This window comes from Ruditapes philippinarum, unplaced genomic scaffold (assembly GCF_026571515.1).
Source record: "Ruditapes philippinarum isolate M1 unplaced genomic scaffold, ASM2657151v2 ctg374_1_1_1_1, whole genome shotgun sequence".
NCBI classification, from domain to species: domain Eukaryota; kingdom Metazoa; phylum Mollusca; class Bivalvia; order Venerida; family Veneridae; genus Ruditapes; species Ruditapes philippinarum.
Genome location: NW_026860247.1, coordinates 190,311 through 217,354, shown reverse-complemented (window position 1 = coordinate 217,354; position 27,044 = coordinate 190,311). Strand labels below are relative to the sequence as shown.

The 27,044-nt window shown below is 32.0% G+C and overlaps 1 protein-coding gene across 2 annotated transcripts; it reads left to right on the top strand.

The window, feature by feature from the left end:
- LOC132759371 (large neutral amino acids transporter small subunit 1-like) lies at window positions 1-26,801 on the top strand. 2 transcript variants are annotated; one of them, XR_009629701.1, is made up of 12 exons: window positions 1-124; window positions 3,681-4,205; window positions 9,523-9,648; window positions 10,296-10,395; window positions 11,182-11,226; window positions 12,750-12,873; window positions 13,654-13,757; window positions 17,205-17,301; window positions 17,678-17,827; window positions 18,958-19,135; window positions 19,769-26,248; window positions 26,580-26,801. XR_009629701.1 is itself a non-coding variant. In XM_060751136.1 (11 exons), exons 2-11 carry the CDS (start codon window positions 3,719-3,721, stop codon window positions 19,843-19,845), a joined length of 1,488 nt encoding a protein of 495 aa, XP_060607119.1. In that variant the 5' UTR covers window positions 1-124; window positions 3,681-3,718; the 3' UTR covers window positions 19,846-26,801. The 2 variants fall into 2 exon arrangements, 1 of the variants encoding a protein (XP_060607119.1); XM_060751136.1 differs by having other exon boundaries at window positions 19,769-26,801.
- Window positions 26,802-27,044: the final 243 nt, after the last annotated feature.

The window sequence follows — 27,044 nt, the reverse complement described above, 5'->3', positions numbered from 1 at the left end:
GCGCTGGGTATAGCATAGGTAGATACTCATTGTTACGGCGTGTAGAAAATACGCTATCACAAGTTACTCTACCAAAACATACGACGGCGTGTACAGTCGGAGCGGGAATATTATCTCTGAAAAAGTAAGTTCCACTTATATTTTTTAAATTTCTCTCTTAATAATTATATCAGTGAAAACCTCGGCTAATTTTAAAATTATTTTTTTAATACCAATTGTGGTGTTAAATGCTGTCTCTCTGTTTAGCTGTAGGTGTGTAGCTTTAGAAATTTGTTGTTGCATCATCACCTGGTATAAGGCTGGTTCACTAGTATGGACCTGACATGGAACTTGGTGCCAGAATGTACGATTTTTCACGAAGAACAGAATCTAGTTTAGCATAAGCCCCCACCGCCAAATTAAATAAGTGTGCAAGCTTTTTTGTTTGGTTACTATGCTGTTTATAATTGTTATTTTCAATTTTGTTACAGTAAGAGTTTTGAATAAACATGATAAACAAGTAAAAAGGCTGGGATGTGGGGCTGCAGCCTCTCAATAAGCAAGTGTACTGAAATTGTTTATCTTCCGGGGTCTGCTAGATGTGTTACAAATTTTTGAAAGTCTTAAATGTGCCCGAAATTTTTGTTTAACAATTAGTGAACATTTAATTCTGAACTCTCCTGTAAAAAAAGCCTGCGGGTGGGATGTGTCACCTTTAGAACTGCGTAGCTGTCATTTAGGCATTTTCTTTTTAATATAGGTTGTTTATAAACACCGCTCTTACAATGTACATGTACCCTGAACTTAAGTGGCATTTGAACTGATTGTAACAATGTTACATCAGGAGTCAAAATTAAAAATACTATGGAAAAGTTTTACACTGACAGATCAAATTGAGGACTCTCACGGTTATGGATTCTCGAGCACTGCACTTAGGTCAGACTTCCCGAAATACGTCGGTCCGACGGACATGTCCGATAAATTTTGATCAGGTCCGACGAATTTTTATTCCGGATCGGTCCGACTGTCCGGCTTTTATCCAAGCCGCATGTATACAAAATGGCGTCGGTAAAGGTGCCAAACCTTGGAAAAATAAAAAATCTACGTCAGAGGAACGCGCAGAACAATTGTAAAAGGATAAAAAGAAGGACCTGAGACAAAATTTAATGAAAATTAGAAGTAAGACAATGAATCGTTGGTGTATGATAGGGAGGAGATGAAAATGCGCTGCTAGGAATGTGCCGATTTTTACGGCGAAAAAATTAAAAACAAAAAGTGTCTTTGAAATGCAAACACACGTTATTCTTTGATTTTGATCAATTTTATTTGGTCCGACAGATTTCGTTTCGGTCCGACAGATTTTCATGGTTTGTCAGACCGAATGTCTGACAGTTTTTTTCAACTTTCGGGAAGTCTGTTAGGTCAATAAAAAGAGCTTAAATACCAAATTTAGAGTCAATCAAACTTATTGTGATCATGCTATGGACAAGCCTATTAAGTACGAAAATTAACACAGGGCAATAACTCAAAAATCATGAAGTCAGAAGTGCAGAGAACAAGTTCCTGTGCACTGCACTTCTTCTCAATGATCTATCATCCTATGAAGTTTCAAGTCAATAGCTTTAAAAGTGTAGGAGAATCGGCCCAGACAAAAATAAAGTATTATAATAAACACAGGGCAATAACTCTAAAATCATGAAGTACAGAGTAACGGTTCTTGTGCACTGCACGTCTTCTCAATGAGATCTATCATCCTATGAAGCTTCAAGACTAAAGTCCCTAGCTTTTATAGTTTACCACCTCCGTGGTAGAGGGGTTAGAGTCAATGACTTCTAATCCAGTTACCTCTCTGTCGTGGGTTCGATCCCCAGGAGATGCTTTGGTAGTTTAGCGCGGAGGAAGGTTGTCTAGTACTGGTGTAACTCTCCAGGAACGATGGTTAGGAAACTACCTGCCTATATGACTGAAATACTGTTGGGAAAAGGCGTAAAATGAAACAAACAAACAAACTTTTATAGTTTAGGTAAAATGGCCGGGACAAAAATAAAGTAACAAAATTAACCAAGGGCAATAACTCAAAAATCATGGAGTACAGTTTTTGTGCACTGCATTTCATCTCATTGAGATCTATCATCCTTTGAAGTTTCATTTCCATAGCTTTTATAGTTTAGGAGAAATGGCCCAGACAAATATGAAAACTTAAAATCAACAAAGGCAATAACTCAAAAATTAAGAAGTTCAGAGTAACGATCTGCACTTTGAGTCATTGATAGAAGCATGCATACCAAGTTTGGAGTCAATCAGACTTATAGTGACTGAGCAATGCTCCGAACAAGCTGAAGGGGACGCCGACAACGACGCCAACATCGATGGCACCGACAAAAGTAACCCCTATATGTCGCCTTTTTCAAGTCAACACAATTATACCAACATAGTTACATACAACATGCTGTATACTAAGTTAAGTAAAAATATTGTCTAATATTTTTAACTTGCACCCATATTGGGCAGACTGATCAGATCTATACAATGTAGCATTGATCATAGATGTGCTGACTGATCTTGGTCTGCACTGGTCACATGTTTAGAATATGTTGTTGTTAGAAGGTTAAGAGGTAAACATTACTAAGTGCTCAACAGCTGATTTCAGCAAAAGAAAAAAATGTGCCAGAAAGTTGGTGCGGAAGCAAAAGTTTAAAGCTTACTTGTAAGTCTTGTATGTCACTATGTGTCAATTAAAACATTTGAAATAAAATTAAAAAACTATGATCATCAAACTGGATTTGAAGTGGTATGCATTTTAGGAAAAGATTAAAGTATATCTTACTTAAAATAACAGAACCAAAATTTTTCTATAGTATTAATTGTATGTACTAGTAAGAATACTGTTTTTAAGCAATATTTTTAAAGTTTGACTACTGTAGGTCAGATTCAGGTCACAAATATTTAGACTTCATTTTGGCATGTACTGCAGTGTGAAAAATTGGCATGATAAATTATTATAAGATCTTATTGTCAGTTAATTTTAGCTGTCAAAGTAAAACTGATAACCTTAGGCAGTTTTTATCATGCACAGTTTGGTAGTCATAGAAAATTGATGGAAATTTATCATACTAATTCATATAGGTCATTTCCCTTTGTAGGGCATTGACCTGCAATGAATGCTACATTTGACCCAGAGATGATCAAATGTAGAACTTGCACTTAAGACAAGTCTTGTTTGACCTGTATGTACTAGTACTGAATTCTGCATTGCTTTGCTATGTTATGCCATTCCTTTTATCAGATTAAAAAAAAAAATCTATATGTATATAAATATACGTTTCTTCTTCCTCTTGTTCCAGTTCTGTACATAAGCCTCTCTGGGGCTTTAATAGAATTTAATAGGAGATTCATGTCAGTTTTAAGTGATTTTAAGGGTTTTGAGTTTGAAAATTGGTACAAAAGTTTGAGAGGAAAAAATAACATGAAATTTTAGAACATAAAAAGTAAAAGTCTTAATTTAATATTTTGACAAGAAATGGTCATACTTCAACAAAAAATAAAATTTGGATGCTACAAGTCTAGGGCTCATAATAAGGTGTAGGAATGACCCCCACCCACCCTCACCCCAAACTCACAATTTTTAAATATCAGTCATCAGATGCTGATCTTTATTTTAGTCTGACATGTGTAATTTTCATTAAATGTTTTTATTCCAGCTTCATTTGGTACTCTATAGCCTGAAAACAAAACAATCATGGGTCTGTGCAAGAGAGCAGAGAAAGCTGAAATTACTGAGGTGAGGCCAGAAGACCTGATGGATGATAGCAAGTGTGTTAAGATGAAGAAGCAAATAAGCTTGTTTCAAGGTGTTGCCATTATTGTGGGTATAATTATAGGCTCCGGAATCTTTGTATCGCCGGTCGGTATCCTACAGAACGTCAGATCGGTTGGCATGTCTTTTGTGCTGTGGATTGTGTGCGGCATATATAATGCTCTCGGAGCAGTGTGTTACGCCGAACTCGGAACATCGATACCGCAGTCAGGCGGAGAATATGTGTACATACGTAGAGCATTTGGAGATATGGCATCGTTTGTGTGTCTATGGATTGACTTTCTCCTCATTTGCCCCGTGGGTATAGCGGCTATGGGCTTGATGTTTGCGGTATATCTGCTGAAACCAATATACCCTGACTGTGACATCCCAGAGACACCACAGAGACTTCTAGCTGCATTAATCACTAGTAAGTATTCATTTTGTCTCAAAATTATTTCCGATAATTGAGTGGCTATATTTTATTAAATACCAGCACAGGTTATTTCATCATTTGCTATGAAATTAGAAATACATTATTTTACAATATTGAAAGGTCATGAACCTTGCATCTAACATTATTTGTACCATAAATTCATTCATTCATTCATTTATTCTGTTTACTTTTCCATTACATATCTTTATTCATTCTTTCATTCGTTCATTCTGCTTACTTTTCCATTACATATGATATCTGTAGATCATTGGGTGTTTCTTTATCATGTGTTTATTAAAAAAGAACACTTAATAAGTTAGTGATATTTGTCATGTAATTTTTCCAATGTTTTGGGTTCAAAAATTGAAGTACAATCATGTAGGCCACATTAAACTCTAGTTAGTACATTTTACATGGCACATTTAGGATAAACACTTCAATTTCTATCAGTTAAATATGTTAGAGTATATGTACACATATCTCTCAATCAAATGCATGCAGCATTATGTTTCATTTATTTGTATTCACATCTTGATCAACAAAAGTCACCACTAATTAAAAGCTAAAAAAACTTGCATACAAACTGTACATCTAATTTGAAAAAAAAAATTTCAGTGTTGTATTTTCCATATAAAATAAATCAGCAGAGCTTTTTTTTACACAGGTTGGGGAAGCAGCCCCTCCCTTAATTTTGGGGAAAATAATACTCGGTATATTTGCATCAGGGGAAGAAAAAACTTGATGTAAATTCACTTTTTGGGGGAAAACTGCATGATTTTAAAGAATTTTTCTTTGGGGAAGCAGCCCTATAACGGCCCCTGCTATAGAAGGAAAAAAAGCCCTGAAATGAAACCATATTTACACAAGGAAAGTAAACACTGAATTATCAATAAAATATTAAGTTGACTGCAAAGTACATTGTACAAATAAATTGGCAGGAAAAAAAACCCATACTTTCACTATAATTATATTCTTTTCAAGTTTAACATTGTTTACCACATTATAGAAGGGTACATATGTTTATACAATAAAAATTTAGTTATTTCCAGATGGAATCATGTGAAGGTCACACTTCGTTTTGACTATTATTATTCTACAATGTATATAAGATATGTTTCTCCCATGATTTGACACAGTATGCTTAATATTGTCTGACACCTGCTTTTTGAACCAGTTCCAGATGTGGCCAGAAATATAGATATCTTTTTGTTTTATAAAAAAATGTTCAGCAGAAATAATATTTGCTGCAGTATTTTGAAATCGTATTAGAGTTGGTTTTGTAAACAAAGAATAACCTAAACAACCTTGTCCTGAATCTAGGTCTTCACCGTGTAAATCTCGGTAAAAGAAACATGCCTCGTAATTGCTGACAAGTTTTGTCTTCATTTCATTCATACCTGCCAGATTTTTAGGCTATTTATACGTTAGGTACGACTATACTATACCGTTACATGTGACCAGGTTATAGCTATTGTTTATAAACAAGAACAGAAAAAAAAAACTTGACTTATTAGTTAAGATCAGTACCTATTCTATCTATTATAAGAATAACGTTAGAATATTTATTATTCAGATCAGTGGGGAAGGATTTCAGAACAAATATTTTATGTCTAAACTTTGTTGCAGATTATAATGTTATAATCCTAATCTCGAAAAGACGGGGAAAAATCAAGATAATAATCAATGTTTTAGCTTGTGTTTTATTTTTGGTTTGTTTGAATGACTGATTTATTTTATTATATATATTTTTTATAAACCTTGCAGAAAAGGATATCTTTTCTCTCGCAGTGCCACATTAGAAATAACGCCTGGTAATAAATATAGATGTTTTTGTACTTAACTACTTTGTATTCTTTTATGGCACTGCTATGAAATAAGGCCCCGTCTACACCTATTCAAGTTTCTTACATGTCACATTTAGATAAGATAAATAAATGGTCCTTTCAATATTTAATCAGGCACAATTTTTACTGAAATGTCTAATTAAGATTGCCCAGGATTTATACCTTTGTCTTTGCAATACTATCATGTTTCTGTAAAATATGTGAATAAAAAAAGCGGGAAAATGATGCAATTAGCTAAAAACAATGGAGTAAATGAAATTGAAATGTGTACATTCTTTTAAAATAATGGAAAATGTGAGAAAAATATTTTTTGAGCTGATAAATTGATGCAAATTCTTTATTTGATGAAAGTTATTCACTAAATGAACAAGATCATTTAAAATCCATTTTGACTACTTGAAAAACTGATTTTTTTTTTTTTTTTTTTTGCTCTCCTATGTTTTGATCTGTTCCTCTGACCAAGACATTGTATACATTTACTAAAATTTACAGATCATGAACACTGAATCAGTAACAAATAAAGTCAGAAAATAATGAAAAAACAACACTATCACACCTTCCGGGCACATGTTTTGTGTCAAACCGGTGTTATCAGTGTCTTGACTGGCAAAAACTTGTAGAAAAATAGAACATGTTGCAAGGAATTATCTTCTTGGATGTCACATAATTTCTCTTTAAAACTCATTCAAGTAGGGTGTCTACACTATGCAATACAAGAGAATATGATACTTGCATTCAAGACTTGGATAGGTGTAGATGGGCCCTAAGTTGTACTGATATATCTTGTAACAAATATTGTGTTTAGCTTGACAGTTCATCTATGAAAATGCATAAATAATGCCATTTTATTTACATGACTGCTCACATTAATATGAGATATCACATTTTATAAAAAAAAACAACACAACATTAATTTCCACAAGTAGCTACAGTGTCTGGCATGTAATAGATTTACTTTGTCAGGAGTGAATTAAGTAGAGCAAAGTTATTTGACATTTTTCATCAATCAAAAACATGAAAATAATGTTGTATTACATCACATAATAATTATGTTCCTATATTATGCAATACTGTTTATATTATATAGCTGTATTGCACATAAATGATGTATATTAAACACCTGTTCCATAGGTTAGACCCTTGCAGCATTAACTGTTAACAACATATAACTTTGCTGTTAAAGGTTTTCAAAGAATGAAAGGAAATCAAACTAAGTTTAACTATTGCCTTGAATTTACTTAGACACCACTTTGTTATAGATAGTGATCTGTGTAGTCTAGGCTTAATGAGGGTCCATCAGCCCTTTCTGGCACTGAGAGTATGAACCCCAGATAGTGATCTAAAGCTATGATCATTTTTTTATCAGGACTTTGATAAGCATCTAGTTAGGGATTTAACTGTCCATAAGAATGCTCCATAAGAATGTGTTCAATTCTATAGGATATCTGTGTGTGGTCCTGTAATCAGATGTACCCTGCTGAACTTAAGTTACCACCCACTGACCATACATATGGTCACAGTATGGAATTTGACACTTAAATCTTAAACCAAGTGTGATAATGGATTAACATAACAGGGGTGGACATGTGCTTGTAATTAATGACCCAGAAATTGTTTCTAATGCAATGAAATATGTGTATGTAAATACAGTAAATAAGTTTTTATTTATTACTTATAGTTATTCATAGCACCTTTATTTGTTGACATCATAGATTTTTATGCTCCCCGAAGTGTGAGGCACTGAGCATATAGTCGCCGCTTTGTCCTTCTGTCTGTCCGTCCGTACAAAAATATAGATACTTAGTGGGGGTTAACAGTAAATTTCTTTGATGCTCTTCATTCAGTAAGCTCTTATATCATGGGTGAAAGCAATACTGCAGTAACTTTAACATTTAGTCCATTGACAGTTGTGCTTTTAAAACAGTTTTCCCTGCTTTGCTCAGTAGGAAGGTTGCAGGTTTGATCCTATTGTTATGCAAATTACTTTGTGACAATTGATCATGGATATTCAATGTAATATTCATATATCTCTCTGATTCAGAAATTATGTGAGATTAGTAGTTGGTAAATGGTAATTACTGGTTAGTTATCCAAGAGAGTTGGTTAGGTGGACCGACTGCGAAGATATAACCAAAAGTGTGTTAAAATTTGTGAAATGTAAACAGACTAACAATCAAGGCAAAAACATTTTAACTGCATTTCCTTAAACAGTCTATCTTCATTCATTATCATTTTTGTGAGGCAATTTTATTTAATTTGAAGAATACAACAAACTGCATAATGTTTTTGCAGAATGACATGCATGTTAAATGTTACCGTAGTTTTAAAGTTCAGATTAAAGCGGCATTCCTCTAGATGTTTATGAAATAAAACTTTAGAAAATGAAACTTAAGAAAAAAGTATTTCTAGCTTAAGATATGAATAAATATTCAAATTTAGGTGAAACTTGTGGTGTTTTAAATATGAAAATGACTGAATTTACTATTTTACTTTTGATATCACTATAATTCTATCTGGTAACTTAAGGGTAGGAGAAATTTCTGTTTATTTTGACAAAGATTTCAGTGTATATAGTAAGTGCCTAAGTCAGGTCAAATTACTTTATTTGTACCCATTAAAACAATTTTTTTTGCTGACATGTATATAAGAATTAACACAAATCTGGTTGGATACTACTATACAAATTAGGGTTATATTTCTCTAAAAACTTTATTATAATCAAGTGTAAGTTATTTTTATAGATTTATTATGTCAAGATCGGTCAAAGGAAGTTCATTGAAACTAAAGTCAATAACTTTGACCCATTTCTTTATGTTTGAAAACATTTAAGTCATGTACATAGAACAATTGTCTGAAAGAAATTCCCTGTGGAGATAACATGGTTAAGTTGAAAAGCCTTGAGTTTGTTCCAAATACAGATTACAATACCTTGTAAGTTTAAATGGTTTGTGATTATATTGAATAAACCTGATTCCCTGCATTTACTGTTTGAAATTACATGTAACCATAACTTTGCTAAATGAACTCTCCCGGCTATGACTTCGGAATAGTCCATTATAAAAGAAAGGGTTTCACTTATAAGAGTTTTTAAAAAATGTGTTTAGCAACCAACTGAATAGAAATGGCTAAATTTGTTATGAATTTATCTATTATTTGGCCATACCTGTGTATTTTCACTTGAAACCTATTATCATCGATGCCTTCATGAAAAATGTTGCTTGAACATTGGATTTAAAAGCTATTTGTCCTGCAGAGCGATGACTTTGAAAATATTTTTTGATGCCTGGTTAGTGGTAAAAGATAATGTTATTTTTCTTTGCTATAAATAGTGCATAGTGTTCTGTAAAAGTGTCATGTTATACATTGTTAACATGTATAATGCATGCATCAAAATTATAATAAATCATTTATGATTATAGCAAAATACTACTTATAGGTATGGTAATATAACCGATTGTTTATTTCAGCATTATTGATTGCTGTAAACTGTGTCAATGTGAAATGGGCTACACGAGTTCAAGTTGTGATCACCATCAGTAAACTGGTTGCCCTGGCTAGCATCATTGTGATTGGGTTTTATTTCATTGGCAAAGGTAAGCAACACATGTGCTATTTACGGTATTTTCATCTGGAACAAGGGGCAGAAGTAACGCCCAATTCCCAAATTAGAATAGCTTGATTTTGTTGAAAATATATCTAAACCACAGAATGTATTCTCATATGGGCAATTGTGTGTAACATTTTACAACAGTTTAATGTTCTATCTCCTAGTTTTGATAAAAAAATTTTTAATAACGCTTCAGGTAATTAAATGCAATATGTTAGCATGTATAATTTAATATCTGTTATATAATTTTGATTATATGAGTGTTATTTAACCCTGTCAGCCTGGAATAGAACTCTCAAATTGCAATGTATGTTAAATGAAAATCTGGGCATTCATTTTACCAAAGTATATTTCTCCACTTTCATTCCATTTTCTTTGTATGACTGTCATATGAAATACAACAATTTCTGTTGTTTCTTTCCTCTGTATACCGGTATATCCTAGCAAACTGTTGTAGTGTCTTTAACCTGAGGGCTCTTTCCCAGAAATTGAAAAAGGTCCTAGCCTTTAATATTTTGGGAAATTCTGACAAGCACATTTTTGGTCAAATTTGGTTTAGAAAATTAGAAATTTATTCTAGGTGTACTTGATATTGTAGTTTGATTTATTGTAGGTGTGTTTGATTTATTCTAGGTGAGACTGAAAGTTTTCAGAACAGTTTTGAAGACAGTGATACCAGTGCTGGTGCTATAGCCTTGGCTTTCTACTCAGGTTTCTGGGCATACAGCGGATGGTAATATTACTATAACATACACATATATGATGTTTTGATAGTTGTGTCATAGTTTGGAGACTTTACTATTGAAAACATGTCAGAGTTACCGTAAATCGTATACCAATACATGCATAGTGCGTTAACTGGACTGCAGGTATTAGTTACCCAGGGAAAGAGGTAACAGTGGAAAAGTCATTTGTTTTCTGATGCTCGTTCATTGGTTACTGTTTTGGGGTATTAATATAACAATATTGTAACAATATTGGAACATGTTTTTATTTTTGCAAATTATACAAAAGAGAATAAACATCAAAACACTAGGTAATCTGATTTAGATTTAAGGGCTATGCCCCCTCATACAAATCAGATAGCCTTGTGTTTCAATGCTCTTTCTATTACTTGTAGCCTCTGTGTATATTATTATTAGTTCTGACAGGAACTTTGGATAGTTTCATGTGAGGAAGTTACCCAGTTAGTTTATTCATTCAAGTGCCTCTTCTTGTGTGGCTACTCCCAAATAGATTCCTGTACATGTATATTTTTAGTTTCACATCATGACTGAAATGACATCTTTTATTAGTACAAGGCTTTGTTCTTAATTAATTGGTTCGCCAACATCAGGTTTAGAATAGTAGCTTTAAGTTTTTATCTTCTTTATATTTGTTATAAGCATTTAATAAAAATGTATTATGCTTTATGCAAATATGCAGTAAAAAGGTTTTTATATTTGTATATTTGGTATTTTATTCAATTATTTAATGTTTGTTTAGTGAAGTTATTTGATTTGCTTTATTTGACTTGTAGGAGTTACCTGAATTTCCTTGTTGATGAACTTGTCAATCCTGTCAGGTAGGTTCCTATTACCTATATTGAATAAAGATATCGTTTGTACACATATTTCTTAAAACTTACTTGCTGAATATCATGAATAAAGTTGTACAGTTTCAGTTGTTGAGAACAAATAAGGTTCATTGTCCACTTTTACTTTATCTTGATGAAATTATGAAAGTTGGTCCTTCCACAGTATAGAGTCTTGTCAAACTGCGCCTATAGTTTATGGAAATGTTCTGTTTTGTTTTACCTTGATGTTTCCTGAAAAATTTGTGACCAGTGGTTACAAAAGTATTGATTGTCAGAGGAACCAGATACATAAAATGTAATCTAAGCTAAAACTGTCTGGTCTGATTTGACATAGTTATTGTCCTTTCCCACCTGATATCTTGCATATAATAGTATTGAAAATTATTTGACAATTTACTTGTAAAATTCACATGACATTTTCCCTTTTAACATTGTGAGATTGTATCATAGAAATATGTAATAATGTATCCATTTCGACATATACTTGTTTGAAAGTGCTCATTCTTCATTTTATATCTTACATTATGGGGACATTTGAAAAAAAACTTGAATGAGATTTTACGATGGAATTTTTACACATGAAAAAATAATATTAATGATAAACATCATGATATGCATTTTAATTACCTTATTCAAACTTTTTTGTAATAAATAGCTCATTTAAAGCATGTTTTGGGTTTATTTATGAACCATGAAAAAAAAAAAGACAAAGTAACTAAAAAACCCAACTTTCTTTCATTTTATAAAACACAAGTTAAAGAAAATAATTTCTTGACTTAGTTCAAGTAGTGCAGTTTATTTCTTCGGGGACAACTTGTATTTATAATCTGTTGAGATAGGTTATGTTTCCTTTTAATTAATTTATCAGCACTGTTAATGTGTATTTTATGTCACATGCCACATATATAGGACTAATAAAGAAAGAATTTATATTATCTGATATGATAAATTAAATAATAAGATAATTAACCTGCAGATGTTAAATATGGGATATGCTGTCTTACATTAAGTCATAGAAAATATATGGGAATAGATAAATAGTTTCTAATGAAAATAAAAAAATGTTTAGTGATAATAATAGTCTATTGGCATGTATACAGCAATAAAAAAGATCCACTTGACTTCTGGAAATTACGACTATGATGGATGACGGCCCCCTTCCCCGGGGATTTGGCTATTATTTTAAACCCAACTGAGAATGGGTTCTTTAGCGAAAATTAAGCAAAATTTAATGAAAATCACACACACAAAAATCTTAGTCGTTACCACAACTAGAATCGAGTAAAATGCCAAATCCCTCTGGAATGTGTATTAGCCTTTGTAGACATTTCATGACCCCCTCTGGTAAAAATTCCTGGATCTGCACCTGGAAGTTCCAAATGGGAAGTGGGACAAGCTTATTTCTGTATTAGTCATTATGATTTTAAGAAGAAATTATGAACTTATGTTTTAACAGTGTTGCAGTAAAGTAATTTGTTATAATTATAATGTTATTTTTTTTACGTTTCCAGAAATTTGCCACTTGCTATATTCATATCGATGACCTTGGTAATTATCGTATACCTGCTGGCTAACGTGGCGTACCTTGGTGTTCTATCACCCTTACAGATGCTCTCGTCACCCGCTGTAGCTGTCGTAAGTCTTTAATTGTCTTATTGTCTTATTATTTATGAAGACGTGACTACAGATGTAAGGAATAATGTCCCTCACATTGGTACTGGCTAGTTCCAGGAATTGGTAATCACTGGTTAGTTTACTGGTTAGTTATCCAGAAAAGCAAGCTATGTGCAAAGATTGCCAGATGTGACTAAAAATGTATTGTAATTGGCATAAATAAAATGAAGTAAAAATAAACAAACATCAGGAAACTGATTAAGAAATGAAAGATAAAATTAGCAAGAAATAGTTTCACAGTCCTCAAGCTTAAATATAATTGTATAAACTATAACAAAGACATTGAAAGTTACCATGTAGCCTTCAAGTTTTTATAGTAACTTAGGTCTCAAAGTGTAAGATATATATGAATAAAATACTGATAAATTCAGAATTATAGAAATAAAATAATTCTTTCTGTAGAATTAAATGATAAGTTTGTTACGCAAGAATTTCAATTCACTTGGTCAATATAATATATCTACGACTTAAATGTTATACTTTTCTAGAAATGTTACTGCTAGAAGTGCAGCCTTTTACCAATAACAGTTACGTTAACTATTCAAAATATTATTGTCATATGAATGTATAAACGGCCAAAACATTTTGTTTATTTATATATACAATACATGATATGTATAAATGTTAAGGTTGTTTGGATATTTGATCATGTATACAAAATTTGGAGGTCAGACTGCAAAATGTTTGACACTGGAAGTCTGGTGTATATTTTATTTAAAATTCTTTTGTGTTATTTCACAGACATTTGCAAGCCAGACGTTGGGACCATTAAAGTGGGTGATGCCTATCTTGATAGCTATTTCTGTCAGCGGAACAATGAATGGAACAGCTCTATCTATGTCAAGGTTAGGCACAGATCTCTAATCTAGGTCATTCTTTATCAAGATTGAAAATCTTGCTTGCATTTGCATAAATTGTAAGAAGAGAGGTCTCCTGCAGGTTTAAGTATCTGTCTGTAAATGCAGGGTTTTGTTGGTTTGAACCCTACAAGGGTCATGAGAATCACGACCATGTAGCGGTATACAATACAAGTACAGTCAAACCTGTGTTAAAAATCAACTCTGATTAAAGACCACCCCACCACTCTTTGACAAACTTTTAATGATAAAAATACAATAGAGTAAACTCCAAATAAAGACCACTTGTCAATAAAGACCTTGTATGGTCTCCCGTTTGGATGACCTTTGTTTGCAGGTTTGATTGTATTTGTTTTTCTAGAAGCTTTATAAAAAGCTGGCTTAAGAATGGTTGAAATAGGCTAGAAGCTTCCTTTAAATAGATAATACTTAATTAAACTTAATTGTAGCTGTTTTGCGGTTGAATTACTCTCAACTGTATGCGAAATAATTTTTTGTTTAAAAAGATTGCACATCATACTTGAATAATTGTAATGAATGCAAAGACAATGCAACAATAAATATGTATTAATGGATAATTCTACTTAAAAACTTGTAAATCATAATGAATAAACAGATAATATTGTTGTTTTTTGTGTGTCATAAATATAGATGTTGACTGTTGCTGTGATATATTAACTATAGATAAACCATGTACAGTGTAATTATGATACTAATAATCAGGTTTTTTGGAGAAAAAAATTCAAATGCCATGTGACATGTTTGCATAGCTCTGCAAAATATTTAAAGATAGGTTATCAAAGTCTTTTTATCTTGACAATTGTGTGAAGTCATCTGAAGTCATGTGATATTCTGCGTAACTGTAATTGCAGGTTAAGGTTAAATTTATTTAAAAAACCCCAAAACTTTTATGTTATTCTAAATGGCCATTTATAAAGCATACATTTTGATTTATATTTTTAAAAAAAAAGTATAAACAAATTGGGGGAAAAAAAGACGGTCTAAGAAAATTTATTGTATGAAAACCTAAATTAGATGTTATTTTGTTAAAAGATAACAAGCCTACCCACTTTAATTTTTTTTAATTTTGCACAAAAGGCTAAACCACTTCTTTTCAAGGGTAAAGATTTATTTTATTGAATGTGCCAATTAATTAAATTTTTTTGTCCCCCTTTTGATTTTTTAGCTGAAAATTTTTAATTTTGGGGGTTTTTCCCTTTAATAAAAAATGTCAAAAAAACAGGTTGGGAACAAAAAGTTTTAAAAACTCAGCAATTTTCTTTTTTTTCTTAATTTATAAAGTACAAAATGGAGTTGATTTTGTTGAAAGATGACTAAATGACAATTAATTATCATGATTATGTTTAAATAATATTGGATGAGAGGTAACTCTGCAATGTATATTGGAAATCCTTGCAGTATGAAGAATGGCCTTTCACAAACAACAATTTTATATGTTGTTATGTGTGAATGAAACTTTAATAAAGATTTTTTCATTATATTATTTATGCATGTATATGTACAGGAGGGAAGTAGTGGCCCAGTGGTTAAGATGTGTCCCTACATAACCAGGAGTCATTTGTTCAATACAGAACTGGGAGGGGAGTAGGGTCTAAATGGTTTTTCCTCATAAGTTACCAGTACTGATCTAATCAAAAAAAGGGAGATAAAAATAATTATTAAGGAATGTGTTTCTCAGTCAAGCTGATTAGTTTTGTATCATCATATTGTATAATGTTTATATTTATAATCTATAGAAAGTTTGGTGAAGTAATAATTTGATAACAGCATGAAGGGTACTTTACTATACTGACTAACTTGTTTCTAATGGAAAAAAAATACTATTTACTGACTTATTAACTTGTTTCCAATTGAAAAAAAAAATACTACTTCATTATTTCTAAATAGTGAAAAATGAAAAGTGATTTTAAGAAGAAATATAAAAATAATTTTTCTTCAGATAAGAAGTGATTATTATATTGCATTTCAATCTATGATTTTTAGTCCCCTACCGGTTTAACCGGAGGGGACTTTAGGTTTACCCTCCGTCCGTCTGTCCGTCTGTCTGTCCGTCCGTCAGTCCGTCCGTCCACAAAACTGGATCCCGCGATAATGCAAAAAGTACTGAAAATATTTTTATGAAACTTGATATATATATAGATGGCAGTATGGAGATTATGCACGTCTTTTTTTTTTCTTCCTATGTTGAAAATTCTGGTTGCTATGGCAACAAATAGTCTGAAAATATGGCAAATTTAACACATAAACTGGATCCAGTGAAAACTCAAAAAGTACTGAAAATATTTTTATGAAACTTGAAATATGAGTAGATGGCAGTCTGGAGATTATGCACATCTTTTTCTTTTCTTCTTATGTTGAAAATTCTGGTTGCTATGGCAACAAATAGCCTGAATTTCAAGATTTCTGATTTAAATTTTTCAGCTTTTTCACTATATGTTCTTTATTTCTTAAGGTGTTTACTTCAAACTTTAAATATAAGTTTCTGGTCATCAACCACATCATATGTGACAAGGTTTATAACTCTAGCACAAAAAATATCAGTATTACCTCCCTTGAACTTAGATTTTTTAGGGGAAAAAATGTTGTCTTTTTTAAATAACTTCTTTATTTCCTAATGTATCTACTTCAAACTTCATATATATGTTTCTTATTAACACTCGACATTTTTGAGAAGGTTAAATACTCTAGCAAGACTATTTCCAGAATTATGTCCCCCTTGAACTTAGATTTTTTTCGAGAAACTGGTATTTTCACTCCAACTTCTTCATTCCTTATAGGATTTACTTTAAAATCCCACATCGTAATAATATGACAAGGTTGTATAAACATAATTTCCTTACTAAGCATGGAAACTTAACACATTACTGTGATATAGACAAACTTATTTTATTATGTTTTGTGGTCGATATTTTCAAATACAGACTTCATCCTCAAATTCATTATAAATGGCAACACAGGAGTGTATGACAATTAAAGAACTTTTTGAGGGACCGGTAGGGGACTACTGTATTGCCCGCAATACTATCAAATGCTTGTTTTATTGTTTACTTAATCAATAATAGAATAAAACCATACCTTTTAGTAATAAAGTTACGATTGACAATGTATAAAGTGACTTACTTTTTACCAATGGAAAAAAATAATACTATTTATCGACTTATTAACTTGTTTCTAATTGGAAAAATATACTATTTCATTTAATTTCTAAATAGTAAAAAATAAAAAGTAATTCTAAGAAGAAATTAAAAAAAATGTCCATTTTGAAACGATTATTATATTACTTTTTAATCTATTATGTTTGTTAAAGTTAAAAAGATATTGTTTGCCCAATCACAATTATATACAACCATACCTTTTAGAAATAAAAGTTGAAGTTGAGAATGTATAAAGTGAAACATAATTTATGTATTTCAGATTGTTCTTTATTGGAGCTGGAAATAATCATCTACCAAAGTTTGTATCCATGATAAATTACAAGAGACTTACACCAATGCCTTCATTGCTTATCATAGTAAGTGTATTTAAATCACTTCAATATTTACCTCCCTTGATCTAAATTGCAGTCATTTTAGAGTGGTCATTATTTTATTATTCATTATAACAATTGACCAATGAAAATAAGCAAAGAGAATATGTGATACAACAAGTGACTTGTAAAATTCTTTTACATTTGAGCCGTGTCATGAGCCGTGTGATCAGGATCCATGCTGTTCGCTATCAGTTTCTCTACTTGTTATAGGGTCTGTAAGCGAACAGCTATGTTGGTTTTGTCATGACACAGCTCATTTATTAATGTGAAAAAAAACAACATAGCAGCCTCAACTGGACTTCAAGACTTTATCCTGTTTCTCAAATAATGAAACAATTATATATTATTTCCATTTCAGCTCGCGTTAACTTTGATTTTCCAAAACAGTGGAGACATTTTCTATCTGATTGAAATGGAAGGGTTTGGTTTTGCTTCAATTCTTGTGATGACGTTTGCCAGTCAAGTGTACCTCAGGTATAAGGAACCAAACTTGGAACGACCTATCAAGGTATGTTTTATAAACAATATTTAAAAATTTGAACGTTTATTTAAAAAAAAAAGGAAACAATTTCAATAAAATAAATGACAAGTGGGAATTATTTTTTGTCAGAAAAGCTCTTAATTGGATTTTACAAATAAACTTACTTCAGGAACTTAATAAAAGGAGTTATCATGTACAGTCAAACCTGTACTAACAGTCACCTCTTTTTGGTGGCCACCTGACCTGATTGGCCTGATCTGTTCAGTGGTCACTTGCTCTCGCGGTCAACGTTCACCTAAAATGCCTCCTGTGGTTTTTCAATCGTCTGAAGTGGCCAGGTAGGTGAAACAGCCAGACAATCTACTGCTCATTTTTCATAAAGTACATATTAAGTTATATCATTGAATGTTTGTGTCCACCCGCTTAGCTGAATAGGATGAGCTTGTCTTTGTAATCCAGGGGTCACTTGTTTGATCCTTGGGAGAGGGGAACATTTCTTTATTACAATTAGTTTAAACAATATTTTATTTCCATTTTTACAACATATATATGTACAGTAAGCATATATAAACACACTGATATATTTCGTGGATTGGAAAACAAGTCAAATGTGACTTATGTAAATTCCTTTCCACAATTTATTACAATTGATCTACAACATGGAGTATAATGGTCAATTGTCTCTTACCTGTGATTCATAAATCATGTGGGATAAGTAGGTGGTTTCTTAAGAAGGAATTGGTAATTACTGGTTAGTTATCCAGAAAAGGCGGTTAACTGGACTGACAACATATGACCAAAAATGTGTTAAAATTGCAGTGAAAGACAGATAAACAAACAAATTAAATGATTTGTAAGTTTTTCCTCTGTACTTATTAACTTTTTGCCATTCATGTAAAAGTTTTTCCTCTGTTGTAAAATATTTTGGAGAGGTGAGAAATTTCTTGATACAAATCAAGAAAAGCTTCAATCAATATTCTTGCATTCAAATATTCAAAGAGTAATACTTGTAAGTATTTGTAAATCTATTCTGTATGTAAGATCATTTAAGATGAGTTTTCTACTTGAAAACATTTCTGCAGTAACTGACATTGTCACAGTGTTGGTATATATATGAAATAATTATTTATACATGATTTACCTGTGATTTGTTTCAGGTGCCCATAGCATTACCTGCAGTATTGTGTTTCATCAGTTTTGCTATTGTGATATTGACATTCTATCAGAAACCTCATGAAAGTTTCCTCGCCTTAGGTCTTGTAGCTGGGGGTATTGTCCTGTATTGTATAGGTGGAAAATGGCAGAATAAGCCAAAGAGTATACAAGATAAGATTGGTAAATTATTATGTTTATTATGTTTTTATTTGAGTATCTTCACGTAGTTTGAATATAATGTTTTGCAAGGGAAGCAACTGTTGAAAGTGCAAATTTTTTGACGTGTGTGGTTTCCTCCCTTGAATAGATAATTGTGACAAGAAATGTATAAAATTACAGGTTTGTAAAAACAACTGAAATCTTATTGTGCTTTCTAACAAGATGAATATTGCAACATTTTTCTATGGAAACAATGATTATTTCATTTTAGTATTCTGGGATAGAAAAAATAACTTTTTAGAGCGTTGTCAGCCACATTCCAGTCACACCTGTATCCAATAAACAATGCGTTCAGAGATTATATAACATGCAAGATTTATACATAACCTAAAATACAAGTTTTTTTCCGGTTTTCCATCATTAATGTAAACAAACTAATAATGAGAATTCTAACTTTCTATTGCAACAGTGAATTTAATAATGCACACGTCCTACCATGATTTCTACTCGTAAATACGAGTGGACAAATGGAATTTTCAATCCCTGGTATTGCAAAAGATTGCATGTATACGGAAAAAACTGCTTGCATTTAGTTTCACTTTTACTTTGCCCACCTGTTCTTATAACTATTATAATATGCTGATTAATTTTCAGACTGGCTCAACAACTTTATTCAGAAGCTGTTACTTGTTGTCCCCCCTGCGAAGCCAGAAGATTTACAGTTCGAGTAATACACAATCTGACACCATACTTGATCATTGTAAAAACTTGTTGTTTGTGGAGCTTATAGAATGCTGTTGGCTTAATGTTTTAAAATCATTGCTGAAAGGTTTAAATATGAAGACAGGAATATGGATAGCACAGTCAAGCATAAAACATAAGGAAATTGGCCAATCATAGTTTTTAGCCACCAGGAAAAATTCTATGATTTGACAATAGTCGAAGTTTTATGTTTTGGAATGAAGTATGGTTTTCATTTGTGGTAAGGAATCAAGATTCCCAAGTTAAACAAAGTGGTGAAGATGTCTGATGGCTTGAGATATTCCCAAAGCATTACCAAAGACAAATTAATGCTGATCAGTAGGTCATTTTGTTGTGTTTTTTTCCTCGAGTTGTTAATGTATTGAGTCTGAAATCGTCTCTTAATGTCATAGGGATATGATAAAGTAAGGTCTGAACTGTAGAGACAACTTTAGACCAGTGAGTTTTGTTCTGAATAGCATAAAAATTTATTATATTTTAGTATAAATGATCGATATTTTACAGTCAAAGCATAGTTCTTTTTAGTAGAGATCTGATTTGTTATGACAATATTTACCCTACATGACACTATGTAATAGTTATTTGATTAATTTTTATGTCTGTTTTATAGATTAATAGACATAAAGCTACATGTATATTTATGATTTATTGATGATATAAGTGTTAATGGTACTATTAAATGAAGTAACAGACTATTTGTGGTAATGAAGGTTTTGAAATTACAAATTTTTACGATCAGATTGTTAGGGTAATAGCGCATTGCCTTGTCTACAAATAATTTTTAAATTTTGAGTTTATCTTTCTTGTAATATAGGATGTTTTACATTTTGTATAGGGTAGATTTTTATTTTGTATTTTTTGCAATCAGTGCTATGATCTCTTAATTGAATCTCAGATATAAAATCTTGCTAGACCGTGCAACATGATGTAGTATGGGACTCTGTATTATCAGCGTAATTAACGTTTCCTATATGCAGGCATTGAATTTCATTGATGAATTTAATATTTTATGTGAAGCAGAATCAATTCAACTAATCATTACATTTTTTGTTGAATGAGGTCAAAGATTTTTAACTTCGCCCTATACATGACCGCACATGACAAAATACTGAGAGTATGTTGGAGTATGTTTAGAGTTGCACCGGATAACACAGAGTTAGAGTATACTTGCATCGCAGTATTTTTTTCCTGCTGTTGGATCGAAGGGTGCTTTATTGCCTCAGCAATATTGCTGTTGCAAGTTCTAACATCTGTGCAAACTTGACAGAATTAAGATATAAAATGAAAAAAAAAAAAAAAAAAAAAAAAAGGAAAACGATGACAAAATATGACAGTGATAGTTTAAGACAGTCTTAGTTTAACATACACCACTTTAATACCAGAAATGGATATATTAAGATTTTTCAGGGAGAAATATTTATCAACGATTAAGAGATACCAAATAGCTAAGAAGAAATCGAGAGCTAAGTGTGAAACTTTTGTATCTGGTATGAAATGTAGAAGTTACAACTGTCTTGCACTAAGCCCTTGAGATATCCATTCAATAGTTTAGACTATTTTACTAGATTTTTGATGAGAATTATTAAGTACAGACTTATTGTTGAAAATTGAAGGTAAATATTAGAAATGGTGTAATATTTTCATTGTTATTTAACTGATGGTAAAGCATTGCAAAGGAATCAATGCAAATACATGTACTGTGTATACAGTGTTAAGAATGAATATACAGGGTAAGAGAAAATCTTGTGTTTTTACACTGACATCAATTTATGAAAAAATGATGGTCTGTTGTGCTTGGTAAACAAAATGGTGCTTTGCCTTTTATATAAGTTAGTTTTTATTGTCTTTTTTCTATTCTTTAATGGAATTAGTCGTAATTATAGATCTTTCATGGGCATATAAAAAAAAGTTGTGTGTGTGTGTGATTTTCATGAATTGCATCAAGTGCCAAATAGATTTATGGATGTCGCATTTATAAAGTGTTGTTAATAATTGGAATAATCATTGAAAATAAAGGATATGATAGAGTTAAACGGTGCTTCCAACATTAATTTATGAAAATTTGACTTGATTGACAGCTTTCTAGTCTATAAATACATCACATAAGTATCAAAAATCCTGAATTGAAAAAAATGTGCTTTATTTTGGTTAAAATGATTTTAAGACTCACAATATCAAATTAGGGTAATTATTTAAGAGTTAAGGTTGTTACTGACATGTAACATAAATTTAATGATTTATGGAACTTGTTTTAGATTTATTGTTGTATATTTTACTCTTAAGACAGGGTTTGTTGTTATATACCATGTTACATTGTTTATTAAAGTTGAATTTTTGCCCCGTTAGTTGTACAAAACTGTTACTAGTTAATATTTTCTTTGACCTGTCATATTATGATGGGCATTTACCATGCTTTTATTTGGAACTCTCCATTGTTGTTTAAAAAGTTATGTTTCTGGGTAACTTATTTAATTTATTCTTGATTATAATAAACTATTTTTATGGTATTCAATTCAATTTATTCATTGGGAAAATTAAATTGAATACCTAAAACAATAGTTTATTTAATTTATTCATAGGGGCCTGTGGTCGAGTGGTGAAGATTGTTGACTTCAAAACGCTTGCCTTTTGCCGCTATAGGTTTCAAGCTTTGCGTGCCTCATCGGATTGTACATTTAGAAAGCTATCCAGCTATCTTACGAATGGTGGTTCTACTCAGGTGCCTGTTTGTGCCTTGAAAAATGCACGGAGGAGCACCTGAGGTCTTCCTCTATAAGTATAAGCTGGAAAGTTGCCATATGACCTATACTGTGTCGATGTGACGTAAAACCCAACCAAAAAATAAGTTATAGGCTATTGAACTGAAGAAATAAGAAAAAAAAATGTTTCATTATATATATGTCTTGTAGTAAGTGTAGAAAAAAATACATTCTTTCCATTCCAAAAAAAAAAAAATAAAAATAAATTGCGGTTATAACTGCTTTTCAAGGAGCGTAAGATTTTAATTTGATTCATATGTATGTTGCATGTTTTAAACATGTCTTTTCTGAAGGTTTACATTTCCTGCAATTATTTCTCTATCACTGATTATCATTAATAATTGTAAAGGAGTTGGCAGTTACTTGTGGGGAAAAGATCTGACTTTGTTAAAAATCATGGTTTAAGTTGTTAATAAAGATATTATAAAGTTCATTCTGTTTGGCAAGATAATAGCATTTAATCATTCAAGCGCCTTGTCCGGTATATACCAGAATACGTTATTTAATGTGGTGCTCCAATCCTTTTTTTAGTCTCACTCATTTGGTTATGTCCTCCCCATATAACAGGAGTTGTTTAAGAACCTTAATCTAGTATAGACTGTAGTATCTTTTATTGATTGTTAGACTTTAGTTAGCACATATGACTATTCTGTTTGACATTTTAAGATTGTTGTTGTTGATGAATGCTTAACATGAAATATTGATTCAAAATGCATTATGAATTATTTGTGTATTATGATTTTCCTGTTTGTACTAAGTTTTTTTTAGGGAAATTAGTTAAAATGTATGTTTTTTTAACACTGTCAATGTTACACTGTCAATGTTAATTTAAGTAAGATCTTGACCCAGTTTTTGTTTTAAGCCATCATTTGTTTAGGTATCTGCATCACAGGAATATCAAATTGAGCCCGTAACACTAGACAGGAAAATTTTGACTGGCGCAATGCTGTACTGGCTGCAAAAGCAGATCATTATTTAGGCTATTAGGGTTCAGAATTTATGTCAATGAAATTGTTTTGAACTGGGATTGATTTTGTTGCTGTCTGTATACTAGTATGTTTGTGTACCTGTTTTATTTAACTTTTGTTTATCCTTTTGGCAGCTATTTATCTAAATGTTATTGACTTATCAGCCTTTATTAGTGAGTACAAGGGCGTGAAATCTTAATTAAATGTAATTGATTTGTCAGCCTGTATTTGGGAGTACAAGGGCAGTAAATCGTAATGAAATGTAATTGATTTGTCAGCCTGTATTTGGGAGTACAAGGGCGGTAAATCGTAATGAAATTTAATTGACTATAAACCTGTATTAGTGAGTACAAGGGAGGTAAATCATAACGAAATGTAATTGACTTGTCAGCCTGTGTTAGTGAGTACAAGGGAGGTAAATCTTATTGAAATATAATTGACTTATCAGCCTTTATTAGTGAGTACAAGGGAGGTAAATCATAACGAAATGTAATTGACTTGTTAGCCTGTGTTAGTGAGTACAAGGGAGGTAAATCATGATGAAAGTCTGATTGAGTAAGTGTCACTGTTGGTGAGATAATTTTAGCATTACTTTGTTTAATTAGTATGTGTTTCATTGTATAATGATATGTGTCACATTTTATATTGCAAGTAAGGCATTCTTAAACTTTTTTAAAGGTTTAATCTTAACAAACTCAGGCAACCAAATAGATACAAGACTTAAGTATTAGTTAAATTTTACTGTTTTTACTTTGATTATCAACTACAATATAAGCATATTAAGTACTAAATTGCTAAATGGTTGTAGAATCTTTATATTGTTTCTCTATTCTTTTATAGTAACAACCAAAAAGTAGTGAGTCTGAAAGTTTTTTTACCAACCAATATAATTCATTAGAATTTTTGCAAAATCATCACCTAAGTGCAGTAACGGGTTAACTCTTAATAAATTATATAGGGAGTAAACCTGTCACTGCTCTAAGGTCACAATATGTGGTATTTACTTGTCAGGGTAGGTATAACTTCACATATTTCTTTAATTTATACCTTTTTCATTTATGAAATATTGATGAAAAAAAATGCATTTAGTCTATGAGAAAAAGCATTGAGATGTGTACAATCATTGTTTAGTTTTATACAACTTGTTTAGTTTTGTGCTTTAGTTTTGAATAATGAATTGATTGAGTACATTACTTGAATTTTGAAAACTGCTGAATTTCTTTATGATATAATTTATATTTACTGTTTTTATCTGACAATGTCACCTTTGCTTGTATTGTTAAATCAATTTTGATTTTTATTTGTACTCTTTTGACTATTACAAAACAACTTTTAACATAGCATGTAAGTAAAAGCATGTTTCTATATTTTTCTCATCCATTAGTAATCATCAGTTAATGAAATGAATGATACCATTCTGCCCTGCTTTATTTTGTGTAATGGACATGGCCTGCTTTGAATTTGGATATAATAGGGAGAGCTATTGTACTCACCCTGGTGTCTGTGTTCCACTATGGTTAAAGTTTTTGCATGCAAGTTGGTATCTCCAAAACTACTACAATTTCCCACACTTGTTCTCTGTGATTATCTATCATGATTGGCACAGGTCCCATAACTCTTAAGATAACTTTTCACAGAGTTATGTTCCTTTCCTTACTGTCAAGCACAGACGGATAATAGTGGAGCATGCTGTCTCACGCACAGCTCTTGTTAAACTACGCTTTGGCAGTATTGATTCTGGCAAATGTGTGTGTATATACAGACTGATCTAGCTGTATGCAGACAGGCTAAAGCTTTGTTACGATTTTATCATCACTGAAATATTAAAACTAACATTCTGGGTAAGGCAACAGTATACATAATTATAGGTTATCTTGTGTTTTTATTGTTGATATCAAATATGTGTACAACTTAAAACATTTCATGATCACCTTTTCTGTGCTAGCAAGCCGTCATGGTTTGTATTCAACTATTGTAATTTTTTAATTTCCCTAAATTTCCCTTATTAGCTCACCTGTCACAAAGTGACAGGGTGAGCTTTTGTGATCGCTTTTCGTCCTTCCGTCGTCCGTCCGTAAACTTTTACTTTAAATGACATCTCCTCATAAACCACTAAGCCAATTTCATCCAAACTTCACAGGAATGTTCCTTTGGTGGTCACCTTTAAAAATTGTTCAAAGAATTTAATTCCATGCAGAACTCTGGTTGCCATGGCAACTGAAAGAAAAAAACTTTAAATATCTTCTTTTAAAAAACCATAAGAGCTAGAGCTTAGATATTTGGCATGAAACATCTTCTAGTGAGTGTCTACCAAGTTTGTTCAAATAAAATCCCTGGGGTCAAAATTGGTCTGCCCCAGGGGGTCATTGATTTTCCCTATATGCATATAGTAAAAACTTAAAAATTCTTCTTTTAAAGAACCCAAAGAGCTAGAGCTAAGATATTCAGCATGAAACATCTTCTAATGAGTATGTACCAAGTTTGTTCAAATAAAAGCCCTGGGGTCAAAATTGGCCCCGTCCCAGGGGGTCATTGATTTTCCCTATATGCATATAGTAAAAACTTACAAAATCTTCTTTGAAAGAACTCAAAGAGCTAGAGCTAAGATATTCAGCATGAAACATCTTCTAATGGGTGTCTACCAAGTTTGTTCAAATAAAAGCCCTGGCGTCAAAATTGGCCCCGCCCCGGGGGTCATTGATTTTCCTTATATGTGTATAGCAAAAACTTAAATAATCTTCTTTGAAAAAACCCAAATAGCTAGAGTTTAGATATTAAGCATGAAACATCTTATAGTGAGTGTCTACAAAGTTTGTTCAAATAATAGCCCTGGGGTCAAAATTGGCCACGCCCCGGGGGGTCATTGATTTTCCCTTTAGCATATAGTAAAAACTTAAAAAATCTTCTTTGAAAAAACCCAAATAGCTAGAGTTTAGATATTCAGCATGAAACATCTTCTAGTAAATGTCTACAAAGTTTGTTCAAATAAAAGCCCTGGGGTCAAAACTGGCCCCACCCCAGGGGTGTCATTGTTTTTAACTATATGTGTGTAGTAAAAACTTAAAAATCTTCTTTTAAAAAACCCAATGAGCTAGAGCTTAGATGTTTAGCATGAAATATCTTCTTATGGATATCTACCAAGTTTGTTCAAATAAAAGCCCTTGGGTGAAAATTGGCCTTGCGGGGGGGGGGGGGGGGGGGGGGGGGGGGATGGGGGGCGGAGCAGGTGAAATCATTGTTTTTCCTTACATGTGTGTAGTAAAAACTTAACAGTGTGAAACATCTTCTAATGAGTGTCTTCCAAGTTTGTTCAAATAAAAGCCCTGGGGTTTAAACTGGCCCCGCTCTGGGGGCCTATATACAGGTGGGCGACCTCAGGGCCATCATGGCCCTCTTGTATTGTGTTAAACCATCCAAAACATTAAGGTCTAAATTCCTATT